The 22,096-nt window shown below is 38.2% G+C and overlaps 1 protein-coding gene across 1 annotated transcript in view; it reads left to right on the top strand.

Annotated features, from left to right (window-relative positions):
- Window positions 1-369: 369 nt before the first annotated feature.
- Window positions 370-22,096, top strand: part of VPS41 (VPS41 subunit of HOPS complex) — a 250,144-nt gene continuing 228,417 nt past the window's right edge. The window contains 2 exon segments of the mRNA XM_032234989.1: window positions 370-405; window positions 9,564-9,602. Coding sequence (XP_032090880.1) covers window positions 385-405; window positions 9,564-9,602 — 60 coding nt within the window. The 5' untranslated portion in view covers window positions 370-384.

Here is a 22,096-nt window from a genome sequence, read left to right as displayed (position 1 = left end):
GGCTGAGAAACGCAATTCTAAGCATTTAGCAGACAAGGAGCAAGAAAAGTGTTTGGTGTTTATTGATTACTTCGCTGCTGTTTCTGGTGAATCCGCTGTTTGTTTCATTTCTTTCGACATAAAAATATAGTATTAATCGCTTTGTTTTTTTAAAAATACATGTGTGATGTTATCGTAGTTATGTTCTGACTTCTATTTTATGCTTTAATATTTATTATTTTCACAGCCTTAAGCGCACAAAAGAAAACTCGAAAAACACATCTGTAGAAATTCCAACTATTGAGGAAACTGAAGATAGAAAAGCGGAAAAAAGGAACTACATTACCCAGCATACCAAATGACACCTACTTCCGGCATTCTCACGTGATTGTCTCACATATCGTTATGGCGGAAACTGCGGAAAAGGTAAAACTTATACGTAGAGCAAGCTAGTTATTATAAACTGTCTAGAGAATCCTGAAGAGTTTCGAAAAATAATTATAAAACGGAAACTTTGGAGATATGGACTTTTGTACGCTCCTGACGTTGGTAAAATAAAGTAGAAATCAGCGGGATCGCTGAGTGAACAAACGATAAAGGAATGGGAAGAGGAAACTGCTATTACTGTATACATCAGAAAGACCCTAATAATGGAGAAAAGATAAAAATGGGGAACTTGAAGAAGATAAAATATTTGCTTGTTTATATGATGGGGAAGAGTTTAAAGGAAGTATTAAGTGAAAAGCATGCCCGTTTTCATTTCGGATTGCGGAACTCCGCAGTAATACAATAATTAATTAACTTGCTCTATAACTGTAATTCCTTCTTATAGATTGAGCTATAAAAGTATTAAGGTTTTTGGACAACAGTTTCCTTACCTTTAGTGGACTGCTTTTATGAACTTTAGTTGCAACAATCTTAAATTATGGTCTGTGCAGTCTTCAGGCCACACTTGGAAAACTGCATTCAGTTTTTGTCTGCACGAGATAAAAAGATGTTGAGATTCTAGAAAGAGTTCAGAGAAGAGCAATAAAGATGATTAGGGGACTGGAGGCTAAAACATAAAAATGGTTGCAGGAATTGGGCATGTCTAGTTTAGTGAAAAGGAGGACTAGGGGAGACATGATAGTGTTCCAATATTTCAGGGGCTGTCACAAACAATAGGGAGTCAAGCTATTCTCCAAAGCACCTGAAGGCAGAACAAGAAGCAATGGGTGGAAACTAATCAAGGAGAGAAGCAACTTAGAACTGAGGAGAACTTTCCTGACAATTAGAACAATTAATCAGTGGAACAACTTGCCTCCAGAAGTTGTGAATGAACCAACACTAGAAGTTTTTAAGATGTTGTCTAAAGTGGTGTAGGATTTCCTGCCTGAGCAGGGGTTGGACTAGAAGACCTCCAAGGTCCCCTCCAACTCTGTTATTCTATTCTATTCTATATGGTCACATTCAATCTCCAAAGGCTTTTCAAAGGAATTTCAATATAGTGCCTGTCTGCAACACCTTAAAACAAATGCATGCACTTCTAGGAAAATATACAATTGCTTTAAGAAGTTTAGGTAGGTTTTGTGTTCACATCCCCAAGTGCTTAAAGGATCTTTTGGACTATTGCACAACCCTATAAACAATAAATGTCCAGGTTTAGTCTTTGTGTTAAACCAAATCTTGTTTAACTATTTGTTGAGTTGAATTGTAAGTAACGGGTCAAGACAATGTGCCAATCCATGAACTATAGTTTAAAACTACAGTGACTAGTTTTGCACATCTTACTTAATTATGTTAAGTAAGTAATGGTTGTAATTTTAATCAAATGTTCATAAATTTCCAATCAATAAAGTTTATAAACTGAAAGTTACCTTATTCTCTTTTAATTTATGTGGAAGAGCAAGAATGTTTTAGAGCTCAGTTGATTGACTGACTGTTGAACTAGATTTTATATTTGTTATATTTGCTTTGTACAGGCAATAAGTTATAAAAAAAAACCTAAACAGAATCAACAAATGCAAAAAAGAAAAAAATTAGCATCTGTATAAACCTATATTTTTGATTAATTTTATATTGGTAATACAGTATTTTAGAAATTATAGTAGTTGTAAGATTGAAATAAGTCTTATTTACATCCTTTAGTTTTTACTCTAAAAACCCAACTTGAATTTTATGATTTCTAGTAATTATATTAAATATTTCTAATTATGTGGAAATAAGCATGTTGAAACTTTTAAAAATAATTTATTTTAGTTGATTGATTAAAATTCCATTAAATAAGTTTATGAGGCAAAATTAATTTTAGTAAAATAAATATTGTCCCTTGTGTTTAGGGAGGCATTCCAATATTAGTTTCATATAAAGACTCAGTTGAAACAATATAGGAAGTTTATTTGGGAAAAACTAGAGCACCAAAGATTTCATTAGCAAAAATGCAATTTCCACTTGATGATTGTAATCTCAATTTAGTTAATGAAATTTTTGTTGGTTTTAATTTAATGTAATTAATTTACAGGATTTGCAAAAATAACATTGACTTTATATTTTATCAGTCATAAGTGTGTGGAATTAAAATTAGTAGAATAACATCTTCTATGGACCTTGTTGGTAAGTTATTATGTATTTGTGTGATGGCAAGTACTTGACTTGACATAAAGTAGAAAAGGTATTTCTGTAGAGTATATGCTGTTAGTGGTCATTAGGCTTTGTTGGGGCAGAGACTGGGTTGAAACTGAGAGATTAGATTTTGTTACTGACATTTTTTACTAATTCTCTGAAGAAAATCTACAATTGTAGGTGGGAAAACCTGTTTTTTTTTTTTAAAAAAAAAACATTGACAGAAGCCAGAGAAGTCACTATAAACCATTGTATAATAATTACTTTAAGAATTTTTCTCAGTTTGAAACTGAATTTGGACATAGTTCACAAGCAGGCATACTTTGACAGCCCATGATGGGCCAGGTGTCTTGGCTGCTTTAGCCAATTTCAAATTCTTAGCTCTTAGTAATAACTTTAGGTAATTGATTTATTTTGATACTGTATTTTACTGGTGCTTATTTGGGATAGACTTACATTTTACAAACATATAATCTTTCAGATTATCCTCATATATTTTGATTAAAAAATAACAATTTTGAAAATAAGATGACAGTAATATAAATACTTCAAGGTAGTCCATAATCCATAAACATTTACAGATGAAAATGTTTCCATCTTCCTAGAATTTCTTTCTAATTACTAGTTCCTTATATTGTCCATACTTTTACACAATTCAAGCCTTTTAAACAGTCATTAACATGGCCTTGCATATTGATGTACAATTGTGGGTGTCTCTATTTATCCAAAATCAATGAATAAATGAAACTCACATTGAAGTATTATAGGCTCAATTGCATCTCCCTTCATAACTTTCAGCTGGATTACTGCTACCTCAAGTAGGAATGGAACTACTGCAGAGGTTTGTGCCTAACTCCTAACATTTGTAGGACATGTACAACAATACTGGAGAAAGCAAGCACCATTTCTGAGAGGTCTAACAGAACTTTGGGAGGGTGTCTTGGTGTTTTACTCATTCTATCAAATCATAACAAATGAATTAATCAATGACCAATGTTTCTATCCTATTACCAGACCTGAATCCAGAGAGAGTGTTTAAGAGTTAAATACCAGAGGTGATTTGAAGTCAGATCATTTCAATTGCATGAGAATTGGCAAACCTTCCAAAACTTCAAAGGGAGGATGATTTAATACTACACTTGGGCCTAAATAAGTGACTGAAGCCTGCTTTTGGATATTCAACTTTCTAGATACAGTACAGTTCTGAGGGGTTTTTTTAATGCCCCCCTCCCCCTGAGTAATTTAAGAAAATCCAGTAGTGACAGTAGTCTGTGTAAAACTTTTACTAAAATGAGGCAGAAAAAATTATGGACACCAAGTTACTTGGATCAAGAAATAAAATTCGGATTCATTAGATAGCTAGAATTCATTCACCCCATTCATCCTGCAAAGGTAGTATATAAATCATGATGTTTATAAACAGGTCTGCAATTTTTTTTTTTTTGAGAGCTGTTTTGGTTATTCCATGTAATCTGTTTTTTGGTGCGCTGAATCTGAAAATGACCTCCATTTTGTCATAGGACATCACATTTCCTGACAATTTAGGTAACTATGTTAAATAAGGCAATACCTCAAAATAAATGGAGGGAGACTTATACATTTAAAGTTTTATTACAATATTTTCATGAAAATCCTTTTTTGAACTGAAATGAACTCACCTACACACACTAAACTCAATTCTTCCTTGTGAGGCTCCTCTTGGTGCATTTACGCTTGTGAGTAGCATCTGGAATGTCTCTCTGAAGCATCCAACAGTAGTCTGCCATCATTGTAATGCTCCATTTTCCCTGGTATCTCCTTTCCATCTCTTTAATGTCTTGGTGGAATCATTCACCTTGTTCCTCACTCATAGCTCTCAAATTTTCAGGATAGTAGTCAAGGTGGGACTGGAGGAAATGCATTTTCAAACTCATCAGGCAACCTAAAGCTTGAAATACTTTCAGCATTCTTCCGACGAATTGTATTGAGGATCTTTGTTAATGCCTAAAAATTTCTGTACAACTTCTTTAAATGCAATCCACCCTTCTTTTTGAGGATCTGTCATGATATTGACAAACTCTTGTTCAACGATAAGCCTTCTAATATCTGGTCTGACGAACACACCTTCCTTCAGTTTTGCCTCTGACAGGCATGGAAACTTGGTGACCAAGTAATTGAAGCATTCTCCATCTCTTGGAAGTGATTTTACGAATTGCTTCATCAATCTCAATTTTATGTGGAGAGGTGGTAGAAGAACTTTATGGGAAGGTACCAAAGTTTCTCAGAGGACCTTTTTTTCACCAACTGTTAGCACCCTCGGCTGCCAACTCTTCTTGGTCCAGTGATTTTGTCGGTATTGACTGTCCCATAGACACAGAAAACAAGGGTATTTGGTATACCCAGCTTGTTGCCCGAGCAGCATGCACAAGACCTTCAAGTCCCCACACACTTGCCAACCATGGTCTTCATATTTTAATTTACGAAGAACTAATTCCAAGTTCTCGTAGGTTTCCTTCAAGTGTAGGGAATGACTTACAGGTATGGAAGCGTAAAAACCGTTGTGGAGTAAAACTGCTTTGAGACTTCTTTTTGAAGAATCTATAAAAAGACGCCATTGCTCTGAATCATATTGGATTTTAAATTGACACATCTGACCTTTGACATCGATGCAATAAACCAACTTGTCTTCCTGGGTGAAGTAAGGAACGAACTCCTTTTCATGATGTCTGAACCATGAAGATGACACTCCTGGCAACAATAAATTCCTGCTTTTCAGCCTTGATCCGAGTAACTCAGCAGCATCTTACCAAATCATTCATCTCCTCCTGAGAAAACAATTTTGGTCTTGTATCATCTTCAAAGTCAGAACTTGATTCATCATCTGGTTCAGGTATGACTTCATCTTCATCGGAGCTAGGTATCTCTTCCAAGGTAGCAGGTGGCTTGGGTACTGGTGTATCTGTGCCATGGGGGATGGGACGAATTGCTGAGTGAAGATTGGGGTATGAAATGGAATGCTTCCATTTGGAATTAAACCCTTTTACATCGCATGAACAAAAGTAACAGTCATCACTATGGTTCTTTTACTCTCACCATACCAAAGGAATCCCATAACGGAAATATTTTTTCTTACCCTTGAACCAGCTTTGGAGATCCTCAACACACCATTTGCACACTTTATGAGGTGCCCAAACTTTATCTTGATCTCCAATTTTTAGTCCAAAGTATGCAAAGTATACTTTTTTCACAAAGTCTGTAATATTCTGCTGTTGCTTCAACACTGTATATTCACCACAGATGAAACAGAAACTGTCTGGCAAATTAATACACTTTTGCGGAGCCATAACGTAACGGTTGAAGAATGATGAACTAACATGAATTGCAATGAAAAAGTGTAAACAGCCTAGAACCAGAACCCAATGATGATTTGTGCACAAATGTGGCATGCAGGAGAGAGCAGCTCTGTACACGAGAAGTCACAGTGCTGGCCATGCCCCCTGCAATGACCGGAGATGTTGCTATCTGCCCTGTGTCTCCCTCTCACTGGATTCTTCAGGAAAGATTAACCCCTTCTACCATTAGAAGCACAAATTTAAAACTTGCTTAGTTTATGTATATATTGCTGACCATCAGATTTACAGTGCTATTTTTTTTTACATAACTTGGACAAACCCTTTAAGGTTTTTTTGGCATTTTATATCTTAAGTGCACTTATGTGAATTAACCCATAATATAAAAAAATATTTTATTTGTTTTCAGCTCACCAAAATAAATGGAAATTAGATGAAAATAATCAAGCAGCTTTTTAGTCGCAGACCTGTGGAATCTATATACTGTAATTGTGATTCCTTCACCATCTTGTAACTGATAAGTTGAGCTTTAAATTTCATAATGATAGAGCATTCTTATTTTTTTAAAAATGACTATAGGTTAACTGTTCCAAATTCACTTTGTGGCATAAATATAGTCCTATGATATAGCAATTATAGTCAGACTCTGCTGCAATTATTCATCTTATTGTCAAAATGTTACCTCATAAGGTTTCTAAAGCTTTCTCTTCTCATGAAGTCTTCATTTCTATTGTGTGCTGCTGTTAAAATGCTTAAATTCAGTGTCAGCATATTAGATGTAACCTTTTATTGCTGTTGACAACAGCAAATAAGTTAAGTAAATCTTCATTTTGCTGAACTCTTGAAGGAAGTGTGGTATCAGCAGATTTTGTTACTGGACAGGTGAGAGATTTTCAAGAGTAGACTTAATTTCTTTTGTGTGTTTGATTGTCACTGTAAGATACATTACTTTCTGAGAGAGATATTTTAAAAGTAAACCTTTTGTTGATGATTTGAGCAATGTAAGGTCAAAAATAATGCTGGTTTTCATTTTACTTGCTTTCTGAGTTCCTTTTGAGTAACTTTAAATTCCTTAAGATTTGAAAGACATCCTGTAGATTCTACACTCCACTGTAAAGAAAAAAGACTTCCTTACATAAACCATAAAAGCAAAACATTTAAAGATATGTTTATAATGAATGGCAGAAATAGAGCCAATTTTATAATGAATGGGATACATTTTTGTTTAAAATTTGGTTGTAACAAACATGCAATTTTTTGAGATTATAGGTCAAAATGCATTTATATATCAACATTTGCTTCTTTGATACTTGTTTTTAGCTTGTATATCTACATTGTGATTCTACATTGAACACTGCATGGGTAGAGCACTAAAGTATAAATAGAGGAGGGGTTACTTATTGTATTACTCTACTGAGTATTCAAATTTTCTCTTTCGGTTGACCACATAAAATATTCAACACTGCCAAATGTAGAAAGTATGATTCTATTTTCCTTGGAAAGCCTGTCCATTTTTTTCTTGGACTGCAGTGTTTGCTTGACGTTTGTGCTAATTAATTGTCTGGAGGACATTTGTTGAGATGCTGTGAATAGATAAGATGATGTGAATAGAAGACATTCTGAGGGAAAAAGCAATCCTCTCAGTTTGACTTATTGTGTAATTATACTTTGATATGTGAATCAAAGGTGTAGAATTAAATATTTCAAGACCTTGGTGTTAATATGTCATACAGTACCAATATGTGTAGTGATTTAATGAATATCTGAGGATTAAAAGTCAGAGGAGCAAGAGTTTCCTTTGCAAAACTTGGATAATTGCCCAAAGCTTCTGTGTATCTGAAAACAGCAGAATGATTGTATGCTATCTGAATTAGGCAAATAAACCACAATGTTGTGATTCTTTGGTGCTGCTCTATATATTCTAGGTAACATATACACTCTGTGCACAATTATTACGAAAGTTGTATTTTGGAGGATTAATTTCATTATTGAACATCTACAGTGTTCTTGGTCAATCCAAAATGTTAATAAACCTGAACATTTAAGAACGTGAAAGTGAGGTTTTGGCTTTCTTAGGAGAATATCTATGTGTGCAGAATTATTATGCAATTAAATGAAAATGAAAACTTGTCCATCTCATTCCTTTATTTACATCTGTTAAAGTGAGAATAATAAACAAACAACTCAAAATGTACAAATAAATATTTCTGACAGTTAAAAAAAAATGACCAATACAGCTACACTTCTTTTCAGTAACAGTCATAATAAGCCTTCCATTCATGGAGTCTGTCAGTTTCTTGATCTGTTGACGATCAACTTTTTGTGCAGCAGCAACCACAGTCTCCCAGACACTGTTCAGAGAGGTGTGTTGTTTTCTTTCACTGTAAATCTCTTATTTAAAAAAGGCTCACAAATTTTCAATAGGGTTTATGTCAACTGAGGAAGGGGGTCATTATTCTTTCATTTTTAAGGCCTTTACTGGCTAGCCACACAGTGGAGTATTTGATGCATGCGATGGAGCATTGTCCTGCATAAAAATCACGGTGGTCTTGAAAGATGCAGACTTTTTCCTGTACCAGTGCTTGAAGAAAGTGTCTCCTGGCAGTAGGTTTGGAAGTTGATTTTGAGTCCATCTTCAACCCAAAAAGGTCCACCTAGCTCATCTTTAATAATATCAGCTCAGACCAGTACCCCACCTCCACCTTGTTGGCATTTGAGTCGAAGTGGAGTTCTGTTCTCATTACTGATCCAGTCATGGGCCCATCAATCTCGTCCATCAAGATTCACTCTCATTTCCTCAGTCCATAAAAACTTTGAAAAAATCTGTCTTCAGATATTTCTTGGCCCAGTCTTGCCATTTCAATTTATTGTCTTGTTCAGTGGTGGTCAGGTTTCAGCCTTCCTTACCGTGGCCATGTCTCTGAGCACTGAACATCTTGAATTTTTCGCCACTCCAGGTAGGTTGCAGTTCTCGAATATGGCAGCACTGGAGGATACTGGATAACTGGTAGCTTCACATTTGATTCTTCTCAAATCTTTGGCAGTTAATGTGTGTCTTTTTTTCTCAACACACTTCTTATGATCCTGTTGACTATTTGCAACAAAACATTTGATGGTTCTGTGATCACGCCCAAATATCTTAGCAATTTCAAGAGTGCTGCATCCTTCTGAATTTTTTTTTTACAATTGTTGACTTTTCAGAGTCAGTTAAATCTCTTTTTTCTCCTGTTTTGTCTGAAGAAAAGAAGCTGCCGAATAATTATGCACACCTTGATATAGGATGTTGATTTCCTTAGGCCACAGTCTCTCTCATTACACAAAAACACATCACCTGATATGTTTATAGCCAATAAGCACTGAAGTTTATACAGATTGGAGGTAGAAAATATGCATAAAAATAATAATACGGTCAAAATACACAATGCCTAACAATTGTGCACACGGTATAGGGATGCAGAAAACGCTGTCCTTTGGCTAGAATATCATTGCGGTTTTACAGATCTAAATTTCCAACTCTTGATCCTCAAAGAAAAGAAGTCTGATTTTATTGAGGAGTGAATTCCATTAAATAAGAATAAAGTTTTGAATTGTACTGTTAATTTATTAACTTTTTCTACTTTATAATTTCTTTCTCCTCTTATATATGGTTTTTAGGAGCCTATGTCTGATGAAGAAACAACAGATGAGTCTGAGGTAAGATTATTTCGAAGGGCCTTCATTTTTGCAATGTGCAGTTTCATTAAATGTACAGTCTTTTTTAGTAAATAAGTTTACATGCCTTTATTTTCCCCCATTCCTGATTTTTCTGCTTCATTGTAGATATGGAAACTTTTTTATTTACAGAGGATTGATTATAGTTTTGGTAAGGATTGGCAAGGGACTTCTTAAGCTTTAGTTAAAAATGGGATCTGTGCTGCTACTGAAGGTGCAACACTAGTGATAATAAATATGGATAAAGTTTTTCTGCTAAAATAATATATCTTAACTAATCATGAGAAGAATTGAAACCTATATGCTGTTGTTTTTGTTTTGCATATATAAAATGAGATTGATACAAAGAAGAATTTGTATTTATTATAATGCTATAATTCGTTTCATTTATTTTGTCAAATTGGGCCTTTGAACCATATGATTGTCCACAATGCACACATTGTTTTATTATTTTTTTAAAATATATTTAAATGGAATGAAAATTGTTTTTGAAATGACTTTATAAGCACATATTTGTACAAGGAACTATTTACAAAATTGCAATTCACTGTCACATGGTACTAGTAAAGATTGGTGAAACATGAGTTATATTAATGCGTGTTTCATCGTTATATAAGAAGACAATGATAGTGGATCAACTCTAGTCTTATTTCCAACTTTCTTTTTGTAGGCAAGGTTATTAAAAAGAAGGTAGTCTTGGCTTTGACAAAAGGGATGATCTGGAACTTTTCAGTTTTGTTTCAGGCTGATTATGGCACTGAGATGGCATTGATTATCTTTGATCAGTTCAGGGCAGGAGCAATTTACAGGAGTGATTTGTGATCTTTCTTTCTGGCTTCCCCGATCATTTTGCCTATGGGAAGCCACCAGCATATTGCTCCCAACAATCTGGGTCCTCATTTTACTGACTTCAAAAGGATGGAAGGCTGCGTCAACCTGAAACTCGAACTGCTGACAGTCAGCAGAAATAGCCTGCAATACTGCATTCTAACCACGGCACCACCACAGCTCTTGCACCATAATGATTGGAATAGATAGGATATTTTATTCTTCTATAAATAGATCTTGGTCATACATAACAAATTATATATGCTGTCTTGTTCCAGAAGTACACAGTATATAGTTTTTTTTATCTCTGGGATTCCTGTTTTTTACATAGGTAAACCTATACACATTCCCCAAAACGAGCAAAAATCAGCCCATTTTTGCAAAAACGGGCTTGTTTTTGGTTTAAAAAACAGCATGTATAGCCTTCAGGAGCCTTGCAGAGTGCTTCTGGGGACTGGGGAGCAAAATTGAGCAAAAAACCACCTGTTTTTCACTAATTTCTGCCCTCCCCAGGAGCACTCTGCAAGGCTCCTAAAGGCTATACATGGCCATTTTGGTGAAGGGGGCGGGGTTTTGGGAGGCAAAAAAAAATGCTGTATTCAGTGTATGACACACCCAGATTTTCAGCCTCTTTTTTGACAAAAAAAGGTACATCTTATACTCCGAAAAATAGGTACATTTTTTTTCTTTCTATGCAGAAAATCAATTGGACCTCTTTTTACTGTGCTTTACAAAAATCTACATTTATGTTCTGATCTTAAATTTGAGAGATGTAAAAATATACTGGTAATAAATCATGAGTATTGTTATTGATTGATTGATTGATTGAAATTATTTGCTGCCCATCTGTTAATGAATGACTGGGTGGTTTCCAGCATTAAAAATCCTAACAAATAAATATATTTAAAAGAATAAAAATAGAAATCTCAGTCAAGATAAAATACAATTAAAGGATAGGGAGAGAAAAAACAGAATGCCCTGGGAGGAGGTATTGACTCTTAATTCAACAGCCACCTTCATTGTGATGTTCCCACAGTGCGATCCCAAGCCATCTACCAGAGCCAGGTCTTTAGAAGGGTGGGAGCCAATCTCACCTCAGGGGTTAGTTGCTTCAAAAGGCAGGAGGAGCCATGGAAGAGAAAGTTCTTCCCCTGGACAGTTCCAGCCAGTCATAGTCATTTTGTTTCTGTAAGAGCATGTCATTGCCAGCCACAATGGGTTTTGTGAACCCTTTTGAACACAGAAATTCAGATAACATATTTTTTTGTTTTATATGGGACTCATCAGCTGTTATTGTATAAACTATATTCATTACTTTCTGTCTCAAACACAACATCAAGGTGTGGTTGCTGCTCTCATTTTACGAGTTAATTTCCGAGACTTGGGTTATAGAACAGTTGTTAAATGTGTAGAAGAATGGTGAAGAATATAATAAGAATATAGTATTTATTTACCATTTTGAATCGGTAGATGGTTTAAATAATATATTGAGGCATAATGCATCAATTTTAAAAACATATTCATGGTGGTATAAAATTAAAATTTTAATATATGTTATATTAAGTAATATTAATATATGTTATATTTAGAAACCAAATTATTTATTCTTTGATTTTCGTTGTTCAAGGGTAAAAAATAGTTAATTTAATGAACTATTAATATTAACTAAAAATGTCAATTTGAAGATTATGGAATTTGTGCAGTACATACTGCACAAATGTAATGCAGTTTGAAGTCCTGCTGTATCAACAAAGTGAGTGTCTTTGAAGTATTAGTCTAGTGGAATAAACCTTTTTTTCCTTGAGTTCAGTTTCTGGATAAAGGCAACATTGCTTATTATTAGTTTCTGAAAGACAGGATTTTTTAGTATTATTTCCGGTTTGTATACATTATCATATAAACTGCCTGCATCTAAGTATCAGGTTGAAATCAGGTATCTTCTGAAGAAAGACTAGCCAGGGCCAAAACGATGGAAGAAAATCAAGAGGGACATCAATGCATAGAAAACAATGAAGTGTTATATCTGTGATTCTCATCCTTGGAAATGTTCAGATGTGTGGATTTCATTTCCCAGAATTCTTGTAGAATTGTGGCTGTGAAATTCTGGGAATTGAAATCCACATATTTTAAAGTTATCAGGGATAAAAAATATTGTGATGTGTAATAAAGAGGAGAGGGAATGAAAATTTAAAGGACTTGTAGAAGTGCTCCTTCATATTTTAGAGATAGCAGTTTGTGTTCTAAGATAATTGCATATTTCTTAGTAATTATCTAAACACTACAGTAAGCATTTCTAATAATTTGCTGAAATTATGATTATAGTCAATGTTTAAGCAATTTAGAAGTCATGGAAAATGTGTTGTCAAATCAGAAGTTTTCCATGCACATGGAAGAAAATAATGGGAATGCGTGAGGTTATTTTTCCTTACTTCACTATATCTGTATTTTGGAACAGCAAAATTATATAAGAACTCTGCATATTTCTCCTTCATCCTAGTCGCTAATACTCATTCAGACTTAGTTGCGATGATATCACAAACTTATAGGAGAGGCTAGACCATGTAACTTAAATTGTGCTAAAGTATATTATAGTAGGCTTCAGAATATTGCTCTTATGATTCCCAAGCTATAGTTCTGAAAGTTTCTTGAATTCCATTGGTGATATCCAAGAAACATAATATGCAGATATGCAAAAGAATCTCAATATAATGGATTGAATTTCACATAATTTCAATAATAATATTAATTAAAATTTTAAAATACAAATATAACAAACAAATGCAAATTAAGAAAAATCTTAAAAATAAAAAGTTCAGAGAAATAAAGGAAGAAGAAACATATGTAAAAGGAAAAAATATAAAAACTATATACTTTCAATAGTGAGCTGGAGACCATGTTAGGGAATCAGAATGGTTCACTTAATCCCTGGGCCACATGGCTGTGTCCCAGAAGGAGCTGCTATTTTGGAGCAGCCACAATTTCCTCTGGCTGCTTAGAAAATGAATGCAACCATGAAATCTGAAGCTCTGGAGATCTTCAAAAGGTAAATGAGAGGTGGGGGGCAGGGTGGGAAGCCTCCTGAAGGCTCCAGAAGGCGAAAAATGGCCCTACTGACAAACCGGAAGTCACAATTCTCAAACTTCCGGGTTCCCCATAGGTTCGTTTTTCGCCCTCTGGAGCCTTCAGGGCCCTTTAGGAGGCTTTCCTGAAGGCTCAAGAGAGCAAAAACCAGCTCTACGAGCAAACCAGAAGTGACTTCCGGTTTGTCTGTAGGTCCGTTTTCCACCTTCTGGCGGCTTCAGGGAAGCTTCTGAGGCCTCCAGAGGGCACCCAGGGGAGGCAGGGGACGCTGTTTTTGCCCTCCCCAGGCTCCTAGAAAGCCCCTGGAGCCCCTGGGGAGGGCGAAAAAAAATTCCAAAAATGGAGGGTGGGTGGGCTCATAGCATTATGGGTGTGGCACGCCTGTGCACGACCCCCCTGTGCTCCCTCTGCTTTTGGCACAGAAGCCAAAGAAATTTCGCCATCACTGGCCTAGGCTATAGTAAGACAAATCTCTGTAGTACTACTGAGAAGATCTGTGTTACAACAGTTGGATTATTATGCTCTCCATGATTTTATAATCCAATGTAGCATTCAGCAAAAAACATTGTTTTTCAAATTCCAACTCATCTTTGGTACTAGCAGCTTCTCCAAAAAAAAACGCTGAAGTTGGCATTTTATACTGATAGCATGGCTATAATTTAGTACAGCATAGAATAACAAAATCTTGTTGCCTTTCTCTTCACCTTGTATTCTATGTGCTTAGTATACAGCTGAAGGATGTTGCCTCTCCAATCTTCCCAAGAAAGCAGGACTCTTGAAATTGCAGTTGTTCCAAAAGGAGCTTTTATTGAAAGGCTTGTGATAGCAAGAGGTCTAGACAGGAAGTAAACTTTTTCACTTAAAAAACTGCAATTTAAAGCAGTGCAAACAAAACCCCTCCCACAGTACAATAATGCAGGAAACAGAAACTTCATGTAGAGATCTCTCTAAGCAGGAAATAGAAAGAGAAACTTCAAGTAGGGAGCCCTCCACTCCTTCCCCCTCCCACCAGAATGCCAGCGTCCCAATAGAAATATATGGGACTGACAATAGCTAATATATTCAAATGTAGAACTAGTGAATAGTGTAGAATTAGTGATTGGCGATAAAATAGCAACTTAATTCTTCCATACATTACACATGTTCAGAGTGATGTATATCCAATTATAATGGATATGTAATTTTTTTTTAAATTACAGAAAAAGTCCAAATCACAAGGTTCAGATAAAGTTCGTTAATGACACGTAGTCCATATTTGTAACAAAAGGAGAAGTAAGACCCTCATCTATTTATAAGGCTTTCCCCCCAAAATAACCAATAAGAAATGAGTTAAGTATTTCTGTGTTGCGCTACTTTTGAGAATGTATAAGAATGCGTACTTCGATAATGAAGGTTGTTCAGAATTTGCAATGTTAGCGATTTTGCTAGCTTTCTGAACCTGGCAGCCAAATAAACTTTTCCTGTATCCTGAGAAGTCTAAAGCCTGTCATTTTCTGCAACAATTTTGGCGACCATGGGCAGGACTTAGAGCGATATTTCACTGAGGACGGAACGGACCAACTGGTGCCCCATTGAGGTCATCTCACCCATCTTCAGGCGCCGATGGAGACCTTTCTCTGGGACAGGGCTGACAATCTCTCTTGGGCATCTGGAGGACACCACCGATCCAGGAATCTGACCAGGATCAGGACAAGTTAATAAAAATTACGCCGGCTGGGAAAGAAGACACCTGCAGGCAAGTATCAAAAGAATTGTGGACCCACTTGGTTAGGAGTGGAATAGGGAGCCCGATCCCCCCCCCCCAAGCCCAGGATAGCATCCCTTCCAAACAGAACCAGCGTATCCTAATGAGGCTCTAGGTTTGTGTGGGAGGTTAATCTGCAGTTCCTGTTGGTGACCGTGAGCTCCGGGACTGCAGGTCAGCAAAAAGTGTGTTAGAAATAGAACATGGGAGGGGAGGAGCGTTCCTTGAACGCCTCTCCAGTGCATGTTGAAAAATTTCAAGAGAGCTTTTAGTGGAGATTATGGAGATCCCAAACCCAACTCTGGGGAGCTAAAAACTTCTGTGAGAACGAATGGCCAACCTTTAATGTAGGATGAAACCTGAAGGCACTTTTAATCCAGACATCATTTCAAAAGTACATCAGATCATAACAGATGCTAAAACTGGTCACCCAGATCAATATCAGTATATTGGCCAGTGGCAGATAGCAGTGCAACAAAATCCTGACTGGCTCTGTAAATGTAAAAAGGAAGCTGTAAAGGTTTGTGTGGCCTGAATAAAAGGAAATGGCAAAATCAAGGTCAAAATGAATCACCTTGAGAAAAAGCCTCTCCTCCAAACTGCTCCCGATGAAGAAGAAGGCCCTCCTCCATATGCCCCTTTTTATCACCCAAGGCAACCTTCAAATGCCGGCAGTGGAATTAACCAAGGGACAATAGGACAAAGTGACCAGGGAGAAAGGCAAAAACTGGAAAGTCTGTCTAGCAGACCCCCTTCTCCTTTAAGCTAACGAAATTCCCCTGTTGCCACCCGAACCAGAAGTCAGCTCCTAGGTCCGCTGTGCCAAATGGATCAAAGGGTTATAGATGGATAGGGACAAGTAGAGATCGCCTTTATTTCAATACATCCCGTTTATCACCACGGGCCTGTTGAATTGGAAACAACATTACGGACTGCCGTCCGCTAAGCCTCAGGAAGTCATTGACTTCTTTAGGGTCATTATCAGAACCTATAATCCAACATGGCAGGATTTGGAGCAATTAATGACTACTCTCCTTAATGGAGAAGAAAGAGAAAGGTTGAGTAGTGCCATTGGAAAAAATCTTAAAACCTGCAGATGGAGGGAGCCTTCAAGCCGTGCTAAATTTATGGTTTCCATGGCAAAATCTGCAGTGGGATCCCTATAGAGATATGGCCTCTCTCTGGGTCTATCAGGCACTAATTCTTCAAGGCTTAGAACAAGCTGCGAAACCCCCATTAAATATGTCCAAACCCTCTCTCGTGATCCAAAAATCAGACGAAAGTCCCGAAGCCTTTTTCCAAAGGCTGGTTGATGCATATAAAATGTACACCCCAATCAACCCCCTGGATCCTGAAAATGCCCGTATGCTAGCGATGACTTTCATATCCCAGAGTGCCCTGGATATTAAACGCAAACTCCAGAGGCAAGAAGAAGCCTTAGGGATGAATATAAGCCAATTAATGGAAATCGCTCGCAAAGTCTTTGTGAACAGAGAAAAAGTAGAAGAGAAAAAGAAGGACGATAGAATGCAACGCAAAGCTGAATTGCTGGCAGTTGCATTGTCAAATAATGCAACCCAGAGCAGAGGTAATTGGTGTAAGGAAGAAGGTCACTGGATGTTATAGTGTCCCAAAAGGCTAGAAGCTGAGATAAGGGGGCAGGGAAGAGGACGGAATAGAAGAATGGAACCTGGTCGATTGAATCAAAAGGTCAAGAATGAAGCCCTGTGGATTCCCGGGCAGAGACTGAAGACTGCTCCAAAGCTAGGCGGAAGCCATAAGCTTGGCTGCGATGACGAAAGGTCTGAAGACTGAAGGGGACTAGGGTTTAGTCCAGCCCCCCTGAACCCTTGGTCTGAATGAAGATAGTGGGTAATAAAGTAACCTTTTTGGGAGACACAGGGGCGTCAAGATCAGTAATTACAAAACCCTTGGCTCCCATTTCCAATAATGTACTAAACATCCAAGGGGTTGATGGTCAGATAAACAGCTGCCCTGTGTTGAAGCCTTTAAAATGTTCCCTGAATGGAAGAGACATAGAACATCAGTTCCTATACAGGCCTGAATGCCCAGTTCCCCTGTTGGGTCGTGATATCCTATGCAAAATGGGAGCTAGACTGTCCTTTGAGGAAGACAAAATGGTCCTAACAATGAGGCACCCCCCCAGATGAGATATGGCGAGTGATGGTAATTCAAGATGACCAGATTCCCGAAACCTGGCAGGAATTTAAAGTACCTCAACTGTGGGCAGAAGATAACCCCCCAGCCATTGCTCTCATCATGCACCTATAATTATACAAGTGAAGCCTCTAGCTGTGTCTGTCCGCCTCAGACAGAAAAGTTATCACTGCTCCATTATGCAGGCAATTCAGGACCATATTGTCAAATATTTGGAAGCTGGCATTCTGAGAACAATACGGTCTCCCTGGAATACCCGAATTTTACCCATACCAAAACCTGATGGCTCTCTGAGGCCCGTACAGGATTTGAGGATTGTGAACATAGCCACGGTAACCGTTCACGCCATTGTCCCCAATCCCTATACTCTTTTGAGTCTGATTCCGGCCTCAGCTACTTGGTTTTCAGTGGTAGATTTAAAAGACACCTTCACCATCTCAATAGACAAGGATAGCCAGAAAGTGTTTGCGTTTGAATGGGAGGATCCCATAACATGTCATAAGAGGCAGTACGCTTGGACTAGACTTCCCCAAGGATTTAAAAATTCACCTATCCTTTTTGGTGAAACCTTGGCCTCAGACCTAGAAAATTTCCAGCCTTGTGAAGATGGAGATGTGCTACTCCAATACGTAGATGATATCTTAGTGACAGGACAAGGGAAACTTGTTGGGAAAATACCAACCAATTACTCCATCTGTTAATGGACAAGGGATATCGTGCCTCAAGAAAAAAGGCACAGTTAGTAAAACGTCAAGTCAAGTACTTGGGATATTCCATAAGTCAGAGACAAAGAGCAATAGGACATGAGCGAAAGGAGGCTGTGTGCCGAACTGTGGAACCAACAACCAGGAAAGAGTTGTGAGGATTCTTAGGTGCAGTAGGATATTGCAGAATCTGGATTCCAAATTTCGCTCTTTTGGCCAAACCTTTGTATATCTCCACGAAGGTGGGGGAGGGTGAAAAGGAACCCTTCATTTGGGAGCTGGAACAAAAACGGGTATTTGAAACCCTAAAACAGAATTATCTCAAGCTCCAGTAATGGGGCTCCCCAACTTAGAAAAACCTTTTAATCTCTTTGTGGATTCAAAAGTCAACACTGCTCTGCGAGCCCTGACGCAGGAAAAAAGAAGTTGGCAGCAACCTGTGGATTATCTATCTAAACAACTGGACTGTGTTGCAAAAGGCTGGCCACGTTGTCTAAAAATTCGAGCCGCCACAGCTCTCCTAATGGAGGAAGCTAATAAATTAACTTTCAGACACCCTACCACTATCTATACCAGCCACGCAATTCAAGGAATTTTAGAAACGAAGGGACATTTATGGTTAACAAACCCTAGAATTTACAAATGTCAGGCACTCCTGACTCAAAAATCCACAAGTGACCGTGAAGCAAACAAATGCCCTAAACCCTGCCACCCTTTTGCCAATACCAGGACCCGAAATTGAGCATAATTGTATGCGAACCATTGAGAGTCAATTCTCATGCAGACCAGACTTAATACATGCGCTGTTGGAATCTGCAGACTATAACTTGTTCACTGACGGATCAAGCTTTATTACTACAGGAGAACGTTATGTTGGCTATGTGGTAGTCTCTCTTGACCAAGTCTTTGAGAGCAGACCTCTCCCAAAAGGCACTAGTGCCCAAGTAGCAGAATTTGGGCTTTAATCCGTGCATTAGAGAAGACAAAGGATGAAAGAGTAAATATATGGACTGACTCTAAATACGCCTTTCTCACTTTGCATGTTCATGCGGCTGTCTACAGAGAAAGAGGCCTTTTAACGGCCTCAGTGAAGGAAAGCAAACACCCCTTCCTAATTGAAAGGCTAATAGCTGCAGTGAAAATGCCAAAGAAAGTCTCTGTTATGCATTGTAAAGGCCATCAGAAGGGACAAGATGAAATAGCCAGAGGGAATAGGGTGGCTGATAAAAAAACGAGACTAGCAGCTACCAGGGACATCAGGGCTACCCTGACATATCAGTTTACGTAGAGCTAGAAATGCCAAAAGAACTTAGCCCTAGATATTCCAGGGTGGAGAAACTCAGGTGGGGGACAGATTGTGGGTAAAACACTGGAGAGGGGAGAACTTGAAACCTACATGGAAGGGCCGGTATACTGTAGTTATGTGTTCTCCACTTGCAGTAAAAGTTTTAGAATCCAAGTCTTGGATTCTTTGGACCCGCAATAAATCAGCCACTGAAGAATACTGGGAGGCTGACTCTCATGAATCCCGTCCCTTAGTAGTACGCTTAAAGAAACACCTTCTATAAGCTTCCCTACTGGCATTGGGTAACTCTTATGGGGCAGAAGAAGCCCTACTGAAACCACAACTGGAAGCTGGTTTCTCGACGTGCAGCTGAAAAATTGAAGGAAGGAAAACAACATTCCGACTTATCAGTTGCAAGATGAATTAGAGAATTTGAGCATCTGTCAGGATATGGTGGTGCAAGCTTTTATATCTGTAGCCACTATATCCTTTACTTTTGTAAGTTTGATTATCCTTATTATAATTTAGAGCCAGAAGCTGATGCTGTAACCCTCCAAACCGTATATAATCCTTACCCTTTCCCTGATGTGGTGAATCTATAGGCAAAAGGTGTAAAAGGAAATCTTGTGTAAGGGATAATTATGAGTTGTTTGTGGCTTTGGCTGTTGTTGGCAAAAGGCATGCTAAGTGATAACTTCCTGACTATTAACTCCCCATGTTGTGAAAATACACAAGAAATGTCCTTAGCTCTTGAAGAAGGATCCGAGGATGTCAAAAATCCTGGAGAACAAGATAAAAACCCGTTACAGGGTGGGGAATTGGTCCGCTCCCGTCAGCGGCGTATTATTTATGCTTGGGGATGAAATTGCAAGCTAATTCCAACACTTCCAGCCAACTATTTGACAAACCCTGTAAGAAAAAGGACAAAGCCTAGGGAAAACTGACCCCTGCAACAGTTAAGACAAGGAGATTACGTGTTAAGAGTGTTGGAATTAGGACAAAGCTTAATCAATCAGTCTGATCCTGCCCTGGGTCAGAAATGCTGGTTGTGTTTGTCTGCCGGACCTTCATCTTATGCGATGCTAGTTGAGTCAGATCTTTGGGAAAAGACCAGAGCTATGATAGTCTTTGACAAGGAAGGTAGATGGGGAACTAAAACGGCGGTAGCCCGGCTACATGGCGATCTGTATGATGTGGTTAAAAGACTGGGGATGAGCCGTCTCCCCATCGTTGGGCCCATAGCAGTTGGTGTAGAAATTATAGGGTCACCCTCCTTGTGCATCAAACAATATCAGGAGCCTGGCATAACTGCGGGGTCACTATCAGAGGAACAATGCCCATCTGAAATGTACCTTTCCCCCAGGCAAGCCATTGTAGACGTAAAATTGACTCACAGCATGTCTCCCTCTGCTCACAAGCTCTTCCAACAGAAAGTCACTTTCTCGCTCCTACCTCCACTTTTTTTTAACCGATGGGAGGGGAATCTGATCACTGGAAGCTGCCCAAGGCCATTCCAACCACCCCGACTGCACGTTTGGCTTTCAATACAATCCACCACGGGAGTTTATGTTTACTTTCCCCCTGGAAATGCAAGTTCCCAATATCTCTTTGAAGGGCCAATCCTCAGGAATAAGCTAATGGACCCTAATCAAGAAGTTCCATTACAGCCCCTGACTGGTATGTTCCTAGCAGGAACTTTACAAGTCTGGACTAATGAAAGGGACCTCTGAGCCCATGCCTTCTCCATGAACATTGGCGCATGTGTAGGAGAAAATGGAGTTTTCTTTCTATGTGGGAGAAATGCCTATCTGTGCTTGACCACTAATTGGACTGGCACATGCACCCTAGTATACCTCGTCCCCAAAATGGGGGTGGTAAGTGGGGAACAGGCCCTCCCTGTACCCCTCATGGGACATGTCCGGAAAAGAGTGCCACTCCTAATTCCATTATTAGCAATCTTGGGAATAGGGACAGCAGTTGGAACGGGTGTAGGTGGAATGACCCATTCCATTACACAGTTCAGGCAACTGTCGGAAGAATTCCAAGAAAGCCTGAACCAAATTGCTGGCACCTTGGTTGAAGTCAAAAACCAAATAGATTCCTTACATCCATCGTGCCATAGATCTTTTAACTGCTGCAAAGGGTGGGCTATGTGTATTCCTGGGAGAAGATTGTTTTTTTCTATATGAATAGATCAGGAGCAGTCTGGGGAGTGGTCCAAGAACTACGAGATCGAGCTTTCTCTATTGGTCAAAAAATACAAGGAACAGATGCTTGGTTCTCTTGGCTACCGCGAACAGGTTGGATTAAGCAAATGCTATTTCTTTTATGTGGAATCACAAGTTTAGCCTTCCTCCCTTGCATAATACCCTTGTTTAAACAGTTCGTTATGAGATCTGTAAAAGAAATACAAACTGAAAAGGAGTTAATGTTAACGGAAAACCTAATCCCACATACACTCAAGGAAGATGAAGTTTCAGATACTAGCTCCTATATTCAAATTGCACTATTAGAAGTAGATAAAGTGATTCCGGAAGATAAGCCCTAACACATGTATTGCTTGTATCCTTGCTTTTTTGCTATTATGTATCCTGCATGCTTATATTGTTAATCTAACAGGCTAGACTCAATTGTGGGTATTAATAGAGTCTAGAAG

Source organism: Thamnophis elegans, chromosome Z (assembly GCF_009769535.1).
Source record: "Thamnophis elegans isolate rThaEle1 chromosome Z, rThaEle1.pri, whole genome shotgun sequence".
In the NCBI taxonomy this organism is placed as follows: Eukaryota; Metazoa; Chordata; class Lepidosauria; order Squamata; family Colubridae; genus Thamnophis; species Thamnophis elegans.
The sequence above is the reverse complement of the archived record's forward strand: the minus strand, read 5'-3'. Positions and strand labels throughout refer to the sequence as shown.